This window comes from Poecilia formosa, unplaced genomic scaffold, assembly GCF_000485575.1.
Source record: "Poecilia formosa unplaced genomic scaffold, Poecilia_formosa-5.1.2 Scaffold153, whole genome shotgun sequence".
NCBI lineage: Eukaryota > Metazoa > Chordata > Actinopteri > Cyprinodontiformes > Poeciliidae > Poecilia > Poecilia formosa.
The window spans coordinates 1,270,655-1,282,006 of record NW_006800092.1 but is presented as its reverse complement, the minus strand read 5'-3'; the positions used below and the strand labels follow the sequence as shown (position 1 = coordinate 1,282,006).

At 39.2% G+C, this 11,352-nt stretch overlaps 2 protein-coding genes across 2 annotated transcripts in view; both read left to right on the top strand.

The window, feature by feature from the left end:
- Positions 1 to 957: 957 nt before the first annotated feature.
- On the top strand, positions 958 to 8,291 carry paqr5b (progestin and adipoQ receptor family member Vb). Its single transcript, XM_007563982.2, has 8 exons — positions 958 to 1,104; positions 1,547 to 1,674; positions 5,074 to 5,279; positions 5,545 to 5,671; positions 5,839 to 5,883; positions 6,374 to 6,464; positions 6,877 to 7,021; positions 7,788 to 8,291. Exons 1-8 carry the CDS (start codon positions 1,051 to 1,053, stop codon positions 8,066 to 8,068), a joined length of 1,077 nt encoding a protein of 358 aa, XP_007564044.1. The 5' UTR covers positions 958 to 1,050; the 3' UTR covers positions 8,069 to 8,291.
- Positions 8,292 to 11,235: 2,944 nt separating this feature from the next.
- LOC103146183 (kinesin-like protein KIF23) overlaps positions 11,236 to 11,352 on the top strand; it is a 12,688-nt gene continuing 12,571 nt past the window's right edge. Inside the window, exon 1 of the mRNA XM_016677305.1 lies at positions 11,236 to 11,277. Within this exon, the coding sequence (XP_016532791.1) occupies positions 11,264 to 11,277 (14 nt within the window). The 5' untranslated portion in view covers positions 11,236 to 11,263. The remainder of the gene's footprint in view (positions 11,278 to 11,352) is intronic.

Sequence of the window (11,352 nt, the reverse complement as noted above, 5' to 3'; positions counted from 1 at the left end):
ATCAGTTCACTGGGATTTTCCGCAGGATGGATTATTGAGGGTGGTTCTAAGAAAAAGAAAAAAGTATTATTCAGGGATTGGACTGTTCTTAAGCTTTAAACTTGAGAGTTTCCTTTATTAAGTGTAATCGAATCTCCAACAGAAGTTTCAGAATCCAATGAGTTTTATCTGTACTAATGCTTTGAAATGAGACTCTTGTGGTTGAACTGAGACTAGCTGAGCGACCATTACTGGGGGTAAGCTGCTGTCACCAGCAACGCACTGGGAACCGTTCCCGTTTTATTTCCAGTTGGAGCAAACAACAGAGCGCTTCACTTCCTAATACTGGCATCTTGTTTGTCTTCATTGCTGCAAAGTTTGAACAAGATAAGATACTCTGGAAGGTCTGATCGGACTGGCCCATCCCTGCACCGAGGTCAGACGTCACACCGTACAGCAAAGGAGCTCTGTTTACTGTGCTGACAGACTGACTCACACCCTTCATTCACCAGCCTTGCGTCGTCTGAACCCGCCCAAAACTCGGGTGACATTCAGATTCGGTCTCAAGCTTTTTTTTTTTTTTTTTTTTATGTTGTAGAAAGTGGGCGAAAGAATCTACTCCAGTGGCATTGTTTCTTTCAAATGGGTGAAACCTGCAATACCAGCTCCACTGTTTTGCAATGTCAGGATTTTGGATGTGGAAGAAGGGCTTGCATTTGTATCATAATTGTAAAATGTTATCAGCTAGTCTTTAAAACGTCCCTTCTTCTGCTAAAGTAAATGAGAATCAAGTGAATATTTTTTTCCCCCCCTTCTTGTGGGAAAACAGTTGTTTGTGAGCGTACACCTGTTGTGCGTATACGGCCTCCACCTCCACAGAGACAAGAGGAGGAGGAGGAGGAGGAGGAGTGGCTCACTGCACTGGATATTCCTGCCGGGTTTGAAGAGGAAGGGGAGGAACCCTGCAGACGGCATGGCAACACACACCTTCATAGAGGGTGAGGCACACCCCGGCTGTGGCCTCAGTTCAGCTCTCCCCTCTCACGGCGGCGGCAGCGGCACCCTGCAGTCATGCTCAGTCTCATCAAGTTTCCACGAGTCTTCAGCATCAATCAGGTGCCCAAAGTAAGTCCATCTTCTCTGCGCGTTCACTAAAAGAAAAAGAAAAAAACTGATTATGTTGACTAACCTGAGTCGGAGGGAGGAGTGGTGGAGGAATGAGGAGAACTTTCAGTCATTAGGAGTGAAGAAGATTTATGTGTTAAAGAATAACTGTTTTAAAACATTCCTGTTCTTATCTTGCTCAGAGCTTTACTTTCCCACTCGTGTTAACGTCCAGCAGTTCGGAAGAAACGTCTTTGAATTGACTTCGACTCAACTTTATTGCAAATACATCTGTACCTCCTGATTAATTTGTATTAATGCGGTAATAGTTTATCCGTCTCACGTGGAAATGTATTTTGTTTTGCCTGCAGAACAGAAGTGAAGAAAAACAGGTTTCTCAGATTTCCCTTAGAAGTGCAAGCCAAAAACAATGTTGTTTTTTTTTTTGTCCTTCTGTGTGGAGGTTTACCATGAGGACAGCATCATTTCTGGGTACCGGCACCCCAGGAGCTCCGCCACCGACTGCATCCTCAGCCTCTTCCAGATGACCAATGAGACGCTCAACATCTGGACACACTTTCTACCCACCTGGTAAGCTGAAAATGTTTAAGTATTTTTAGTTTGTTTTTGTTTGTTTGTTGTTGTTGTTTTGTTTTTGTTTTTTTGTTTTTTTTTGCTCTGTGTGCTAAAATAAAAATAAAACGAGGCACCTGACAGAATTTATATACATTTTTTTTTAAAGATAACACACTGACCCTGGAAGCAGGGAAACTTTCTCTGATTTCATCCTTTTATTAAGCTTCTGTTATTCTGCATGTCAGTAACATCGATTTGGCCGGATATCACATACCTGAATTAAAGAGGTAAAGCGATTGCATAACAACACGAAACACCCAAACAAAAAAAACAAAACAAAAAAAAAAAAACCGTGTGCCCACGTCACGGGAAGGGAATCACACACATCCTGTAAAACCTGCAGGCCAAAGAGCTTTCCAGACGTTTCTTACATAATACCAGCTTTTTCTTCAATCACAGGAACATTCTTAGATTCTCGTGATTCCATTTTTATCTTCTGGAGAAACCTTCTCGGCCTTGTTTACTGTCCAGGTCCTGTACGGGATTAGATTAGATTTCTACATGCATGTAGTTTTCCCAGTCTTTCACCAGTGTAACCCGAGACAGACTGAACATCCTGACAGGTTTTGTTTTCAAGTCACCATCACAGCAACCATGTGGGCCCAGACTTAGAGAAAACCCCTCTAAGTTTATACAGTTTATGCATTATTAAACTGATTTGCCCGTTGAATTTTTTTCATAAACAAGGAGTAGATTAGGTTCATGTGGCAAGAATAAGAGACATAATGGAAGTTACACACGGCGCCAAAACAATGACAACCTGTCAACGACGCAGGGAGGAGAGAATCTTTAGACGGCTGTGGTGCTTGTTCCTTGAGAAAATATCAGAATTTGCCCTGTGCATCAAATCACATTTTTAATAAAACGGTTGTCACCGAAAGCCAATCTAAAGTTTTATTATAAAATGTAGTTGCAACCAAAGCCCGCCCACCCAAGAAGAAAGAGGTCGCCTTAAAAAAAGAGAGAGAGAAAAAAATACAACAGAACAGGGCAGTAAGCGTTCATAGATTCCTTAACATACCCAGCCATAAATGAGCTGTTACATCAATCAGTTTTACAACTACATTTAAAAAAACGTTATGTGGCATCGTGATTCAGGCGAGCAGATGACCAAATCCAAGCATGATTCCCACGTACAGAAACATAAAAGAAGGAAAAGGGGAGAAAGAAATGAAACTTTCTGCTGACTGGCACGACCAGTCAGCAAATATTTATGATATAAATAATGGGTAGGACAGAGTATTTCCAGTATGAGTCGAACTTATACATATATTTCCAAAAGGACTCCAGATCTTGCCAGATTTGTCACTGAGATTCTGAACAGAAGAACGGAAAACATGGAAACCCGACAAATGTGCGTGAGCAGAACAGAAGCCTGCTATTTCAACATTAAGGGAAGACAGCCAAAGAACGCCACAGGTGTTACATCAGTGACGTGTTTATCAACCACGCCTACTTTGTGATAGAGAGCAGGTGAAGGGTCAGAGACCTTATTCAGGTGGGGTTTTAATTTCAATTAACCAGACACATGCTTTGCGTGTGTTTTCTTTTTTTTCCTCCTTGTCTTTATTCATCCTTGTAAACACGGGGACTTCACCTCGACATTCCTCTGCCGTGGAACCACAAACATGCATTCAGTAGTTAATAGGTTAATAGATAGTCTGATCAAATCTTTACTGGGGGAAACCACCTCGTTTTGAAATTGCTTAGCAAAACTATCAAAACTAATTTTTTTTACCCCCAAAAACCCAGAGCCTCGTGTTGACCCCCTCAGGTTCCTCCACCTGCTCCGCTTAACATCAGCGCTTGGATGTTTTCCAAATGCTCAGCCGCAAACCTCAGGGCGCATTCAGCTTGTCTGTGTGTGTGTGTGTGTGTGTGTGTGTGTGTGTGTTTGTGTTTATGTGAGTGTCTTAAAGTTGCTGCTGAGATCAGTGCCCCTCGTGGCCTCGCTTCACTTCCTCCCAAACGAGACGCCGGCCTGTTTTGGCTGCGCTGTCCAAAAGACAAAGGGGGTGTGTTCATCAAATCTGTGTGTGTGTGTGTGTGTGTGTGTGTAGATGTGGGTCTGTTTGGAATATCGTGAAGACACACGGGTGCTTGTGTCAAGGGGGAGAGGTGGACCTAAAGGCCTGGTACTAATGAGCAGCTCTGCGCTTCGGGCTTTCATGCGTATTGCCACAATTAGCTAACTGCTCAGTGACGGGGAAACACACTGACGGCAACACGCGACGCACACTACAGCTGATCAGATCAGGTTGTTTGTGTAGTGCTCTTAGCTGTTATGTAACTGACTGGTGCAGGGAAAAAAACTGGTTTAACTGAGGGACAATAAGTCATAATTGTATACAGAGATTGTGTTTCCTGAAGGAGCAGCGTTGGATGATTGTGTTCATAATTTTGTGGGCTGTTTTATTTCTAAGATGACCAGCTCTTGTGAACATTTATGACTCACCTGCTATAAAAGTCTTATTTAACGCCTGTGCAAACAGAAGTGAACAAATAATATATTGTAGTACTAAATGAAAGCACTAAAGTTCCCCTACTTCGCTGCTGTAGTCTGGAAAGAAGAAGTCTGTTTATGCTGCGCTCGCACCCACATTTAGAGTCCAGCATGCAAAATATTAGACACTAAATGTTGATATACCTCTCTGTTTTCTCCTCTGCATGCATTTCCTCATGTTGCTGACACAAAATAATAAATGTGACTTTTCCTGACACTGTTGTTTGAACATATGAAAATGAAGAACATGAAGGGTTCATTTGGGATATTTGTGTTTCGGGTTTATTTCAGATCTTCTTCATCTTCGTTAAGTTTGTACATCTGCCAGTTATTACTTTAACAGCTTTTGTTTTAAACTAGCATAATGTGAAAGGTTTATATTGCAAAGGGCAGAGCCCCTTTCTGAGTGTATTTCTGAGAGAAATGCACTGATGATGGGGCTTTTCTTCATTCTATGAAACTAAAAGAATCAGCAGAGTTACTATAAGAAGAAAATGAATGTTCAATAAATAAAAACATTTTTGAGTAAAAGCAAAACTTGAAATCCAACAGTGCCACTCTCTTAGTTTTTTTAATTATTATTATTATTTTAATGATTTGACTCTATTTAACTCTCAACATTATGAAAAATGTTTTCAGTTTTCACTCTTAAACGTTCAAAGTTGTTCTTTCAGCGGTTGATGCAGGTATGGCATTCTTCACTCTTCAGCTTCTGCAGAAACATCATTCTTGCTACTTTTGTCTTGTGGATAATCACTGCAGTTGACACTGGCTATTACCAAAGTTTATTTTTCCTTCTATCAGGCAGAAAAGTAACACGTTTTTTTTGTTCTTTTTTTCTTTTTGGGCAGGTACTTTCTGTGGAAACTGGTGACGGTGGTGCTGATGCAGCAGGGATGGCAGGACTCCTTCACCTGGCCTCTGATGGTCTTCCTCCTCTCCTGCTGCATTTATCCGTTGGCGTCCAGCTGCGCTCACACCTTCAGCACCATGTCGCCGCGGGCGCGCCACATCTGCTTCTTCTTTGATTACGGGGCGCTCAGTTTCTACAGCCTGGGTGAGCACATCCTCTCTATACACAGAGTGGTGAAAGTTTAAAAGCTTCTATCAGTGTTCTCTCAAATGACTTAGCTACCCTTTTGAAATTCGCTTGATACCAATATTTGCTTTGAATTAGAGAACATGGTTGCAAAATGTCAGAACGGTTTGCATTTGCTCTCGATGTGGAAGCATTTATTCAGTTAGAATATCATTTTTCATCGGCAAAGATCTATTTTCCTGATTTTAAATAACTTTGAACGATCGCTTTGCAATTGCTGCAGGGGCTGCAGTCGTTTATTCATTTTACGCTTTCCCCGACAAGTGGGTGAACAGCTCCTTTCATCAGTGGTACATCCCCATCGCCACGGCCAACACTGTCATCTGCACCGTCCTGGCCTGCTACTCCAGGTATGAGCGAGGAAATGATCGGTTGCTACTTTTAGTAGAAGTATGTAAAGTTGAGTTTTACTCTTGAGCCAAGTGAAGATCGTCTTACACACACAAACACGTTAATTACTTTTATGGCATCGTCAACTAATCCCTAACCTTTCGTCTCATCTCTCTCTGTCGCTCAGGCTTGGCTTTCCGTTCCTGCAATATAACGGCGACTTTGTGAAAAGGTAAAGAGACTGCAAACAGGAAAAGAAAAAACATCTTTTTTTTTTGTCTTTATCATCTTCCACAACATTTTTACACTGATTCTGTCTCCAGAAGTGTCGGAGAAGCAAAATGCAGCCGCCTTTTAGGCTTTTCTCGTGTTTTGTCATGCGGCAGCCACGACAGATACTTGTTGCATAATTGGAGGAACTATTGAGTAACATTCTGCTCAGTGCAATGGGTGTTGGTTGGCAGTGATTACAGGGACCAGCCCTAATCTGGGCCGTGTAGTTTCACATGGTTAAGTCAAACAAAGAGCAGCTCAATGTGTTGAGTAACAATCACCCTACTGTAAGAAAACCGACACTTATCCCGATTTCTGTCTGATACACATTACAAATAATGTCAACCAGACTCTTGATAAATCCTCATCAGGACTATTTAACCATGAAGAATTGTTAGTCCGTGTATTTTAATTGCATAGTCATATATATATTTCTTTTTTTTTTCCAGATTACCTGGGAATCCAAGCTTCAGCAAATTCTTTCGCATCCTTGCCTTCGGCTACCCCTGCCTGTTTGACAACATTCCTCTCTTCTACAGGGTACGCCTGCTTTCATCCTCTTTACACCGTCCACCTGCTTCTTTGCACTCGGCTCACCTTGCACAGTAGGATACTCTATGCTCTTCTAAATCTTGATTAGGTTTCGACATTTTGTGATTAGTGAGGCAAGAAATGTATAAATGCAGGTGGTTTTACACAACAGAAGACTAATAGTCTGTTACTGAAATGTTAAAGAAAAAAAAAAGAAGATTCTACCTCAAGAGGAGTGAGGAAGGTTTCCATTTTTTTCTATTTTGGACTTTTCATTTAGATGCTTGACTGGCAGGCGTGTATTTATGACTTACATCTCAGCAGTGCTTCAGTTTAAGCCTCGTCAAGAGACGTCAGCACGCTAAACATGCTTTACAGTTTCCTGTTTTTCGCTGACATCATGTTTATGCCATGTTCCCAGGTGTTCCTGTGCACGGGGGATGGCTGCACTGACAACGACACCAACATCCTCCACTACAAACACATTGGCTTGGCTCTCCTCACCGGCTTCCTGTTTGCCACCCGCTTACCTGAGCGCCTGGCACCCGGCAGCTTCGACTACATAGGTGAGATTCCTCCTCTGAGGCGCAGTCATTGTTTTCAAGCTCTCATCACTCAGGTCAGATCACTGCAGATAAATATGTTGTAGTGTAAGTTGATTCAAATTCTTAATGAGCACAGCCAATCAAACATAGGCAAAGTTAGGATTCGTGCTAGATTTGACACTCTTGAGAACACTTTGAAAACAGGCACAAATGAAGTGCAACTCATGCAAGACACCAACATTAATACAGTATTTGCATGTTTGGAACAAAAACTTAAGCAGCGTTTAAATGATCCACGTTTATAATAGTGACTGTATCTCAAAAATCAACATATAATTGGTTTGTTCAACCAATTCAACAATTGGTTGAACAAAAATAATACAGTTTGAAATGGAAACATCAAGAAAATGTACTAACATAAAAAATTAAGTAAATTACAATATTTCTGACAAAGGATAAAGATGGATGCTACACACGTATTAATCACAGCTACATGAAGCAGACCATTGATTACTTTTAGACACCCTGGATACCTGAGCTCATAAGTGAAAACGTATTTACCTGAAGTTTAATGAGTCAATGTCGCTTTACAGCTACCTGTTTTATTTGGCTGTGAAACATTCACATATTTTTTTTTCCCTTTATTTTCCGTTTTTCTGTTAAACATTGTGAGAAAGCGTTAATGCACAACCACTGCTGGGTCGTCGCTAACAGCCAGTAAATCATTTGCTCTGTGGTGAAGATGAGACGCTTTGACTCAAGTGTGACTCGACTGCTCCCCCTGCAGGTCACAGCCACCAGCTCTTCCACGTGTGTGGCATCCTCGGCACCCACTTCCAAATGCTGGCCGTAGAGCAGGACATGGTGACGCGACGCCCCTGGCTCACTGCTAACGCCATGCCCGTCTCGTTTGCTAACTCTCTTGGTCCAGCACTGCTTTGTGTGGTGGTGAATTTGATTATCATCTGCTTCTTTAGTCTACCTCTCCTTTCTGGCCCGGCGTGCCAGAAAAGCAAAGAGGGACAAAATAAAAAGAAAGCGGCAACCAAAGTCTGCTCCTGCTACTAAATCTTAACCCAGGTTTTATAGATGAGTGAAAAGAATAGGGGGCCAAAAAGAAACAGTGTACAAGCACATTCAGCTGTGATAGCTGCTGTTGAAGTATTCAAGAGCTGAGCTGAAAATCTAGGGACGAGTTGCACAATGCACTACAATGAACAATTTAATAAATCAGTGATTCTTGAGAATAGGGACAAAATGGGTTTTAATTTTCCCCCTTTTTTGTTGTTATTTCTCAACCTTATGTATGCAAATATGACAAATAATGTTTAGGAAATGTAAAGATGGTAAGGTACAGGCTCCCAGTTGCAACATTTTTTAAAAAAAATACATTTTTAATCGACCTGACCTAGAACGTTGTCACAATCTGACAAAAATAAATTAAAAATAATTTTTAATCACCGTATTAGTGATATCTTTACTCATTTTACAGACAATGCTTCTCAAGAAACAAAATAAATATTATTTAAAACCAAAAACAACAAAAAGGCCATCTGACGGAGTTGACAGTGCATGAGGAGTTGACACAGAACTGAAGGTGGTGACAAACTAGTAAATAAAATGAAAAACTTGGTACATGTGAAGTAATGCAATTCATTTAAAATACATTAAAATGAATTATTTGCACATTTAAGTGAGATTTGACAACAATTTCACTGAAAGAGTCAGAAAAACTCTGATGGAGTTGAAAAAAAGCCAAACTACCTCAATTTATATGATGTTATTCTGAAGGAGGTCATATTGTAGCTCATCAGGTCCATGAAATCTTTACAGTTTACCAAAATTAAGCTTTTATTTCACAAAATTTCATCAAAGTTTTGTAAATTACCAGTTATGGAGTTGACACATCATGGTTGTGACAAGCAACTTAGGAATAAAACAGAAGAAAAAACTAAAGAATAACTTAAGCTAACTAGAGCTAACTAGCCCTATAAGCAAAGGAAGAGAAAGGAAGAGGTCATGGGGTCCTCAGAAGTTCTGGTCCCCCCCAATAATGCCTGATTTTTTTTTACATTCTTTTCATTTCTGACGGTGTTGACAAAATCTAGGGACAAATTTCAGTGGAGTTGGAAAATATATAAAAATGATTTTTAATTCAATTTATTGATACCTCTATAATTATTTATATGACTACTTATACTTAATTGTCACAATATATAATTTTAGTATTTCTGTAATTATTTTAAACTATTATAATGTATTGAGTTCTGCTCCTGGACAATGGATTTTACAGGCATCATCCACCAACTACAATGTTTAAAATAAAAAAATATTCAGCAAATACCAAAAAAATATACATTGTTGTGCTCACATGACCCAGGTTAGTTGAGTCAGATATTTGAAAAAATTATATTTTGTGTATATTTTATTCAAATGTTGTGCTTTATCCATAGGACCTGTTTTGTCCCTATTCTCAAGAATCACTGAAATGCAACTGTTTCTAATGAAACTTATTCTTGTATAGAGCAGCTGGTTTGCTGTATTAGTCATTGGTGCTTCATATGTTTGTACAGAGGTGTGTGTGTGTTTTTTTACTGTGATCTCTGAATGTCATACATGTGAATGAAGAGACTACAGGGAACAAAAATGATGTCAAGTTCAAAATTCACTTTTTTAATTTTGAATTTACAGGCTGAGATTGTCACTTTACGTTTTCACATTCATAACTCTCAGGTCTTTTAGATGGCACTGTTGAAGGGTATTTTACGATCAGCATAGTGATGACTTCATAAATTGTGCGGTTACTCATGAAACTATTAACCAAGGATGTTGTCATAAGATTCATGTGTCTGTCGTCTTGCAAGTTGCTGCTAACATTTTTTTTTTGCTTTGTTTTGTATAACATGTAAAAAGAAAGTATTTAAGTTCAAATTTATTTATTATATTTTTTCCCAATAAAATTCAAACCAAGTCTGAATTTTGTTTTTTATTTGAATCACTGTCTTGTCCATTCATCCATCATCTAGTCTACACCTAAAGCCACAACAGGGCAGGATTTATATTTTCTAAAATGTGCCACATGGTTAAAGAATATAGAAAGATATATTTTTGCATGTTTTTCTTAGCACAATCTCTAGAATGTCTAGAGTCCTGGGTCCTTTCTTCTGCTCCTCTATTTCTCACATCGCTCTGCAGGTTTTCCATAGAATTTGGCTCTGGTATAAGAAGGCTATGTTTTAAAGTTTTTCTGTTTTCTGGTGTGCTGACATATTTCTGTGTTTATTTGGCCATAAAATGTAGATATTTCTCTTGCTGAAAGACCCAGGGATTTTACCATTTCATTTTGATAGGGGGCACAAGATTGTTATTCAATACCTCTTGGCATTTTACGAGTTTTGAGATATTTAGGCTCCCTTGCCATTTTGCTTGCTTGTGCACATCAAGCAGATTAACATGGGTCTTCCTCCACCACGGTCACCAGTGGCTTAATATCTGTTTTACTTTTACTCCTGAAGAACAGAAAGTAGATTAATTGGACACTGAACAGAAAGTAGTATAAAAATAATGTATAAAAACATTCTTTGATTTATAGGTTTTTAAAAGGCATGTTTAGAGTTTGCAACAATTGTGATTCTGTTAAGTATATTTGTTTATTAATACACAATTTTTCACACCCTAAATGTACCCAAATTAATAATCAGATCCTCCCACCCCCATTTTTTGTATTGATTAATTTGCTGCAGAGGGAAAAGACAGATTTAAGACTTAGGGTGTCCACATCTCACTTTGCAGCTGTACGTGCTTTCATTGGTAAATGAAAAGAATAATCAATTGTAATTAAAGATTATAAACAATTTGTAAAGGAATGCTCATGTTCTCTTTCTTTATTTTAATTATTTATTAAACATTTTCTTGGAAGTAAATCTGATTTCTTGGTAGTATAGTATGAGAAAATTAAGCAAAAATAACAAAATAATATTGTACATTTGTAAATAAAGATTCTTGTAGAAACTTTATGCTTCACATAAGAGTCTTGTAGCTTTTTGATAGACAAAAAAAAGCCCGTAAAAGTTGTTTTTCGTTAATCTCTACCTGATCCTGAACAAAAAGCCCTGTAAACGGCTTTTTTAGGTGGGGGCGGGACTTCCTCCTTTGCTCGGCGTCTGATTGGTTGACGTCCATGACGTTTCATAAGAGGGAACATTTCAAATCGTGAACAAGAGGCGCTTCTGAGCAGCTGAGAGGAGTTTCATTATATAAACAATGCAGCGAGCTGGGTCAGTATTATGCTTACCTTTTTTTAAAAACGGAACATGTGCTCATAAATTATGCCCAGAGTTAGAATCAGACTT

What these genes read in the sequence shown, in the direction of transcription:
- paqr5b (XM_007563982.2), top strand. Translation starts at nt 1,051, where the DNA reads ATGCTCAGTCTCATCAAGTTTCCACGAGTCTTCAGCATCAATCAGGTG. An exon ending in GTCCTGGCCTGCTACTCCAG is followed by an intron (nt 5,672 to 5,838) that starts GTATGAGCGAGG and finishes TCTGTCGCTCAG; the next exon opens with GCTTGGCTTTCCGTTCCTGC. An exon ending in CGGCAGCTTCGACTACATAG is followed by an intron (nt 7,022 to 7,787) that starts GTGAGATTCCTC and finishes CTCCCCCTGCAG; the next exon opens with GTCACAGCCACCAGCTCTTC.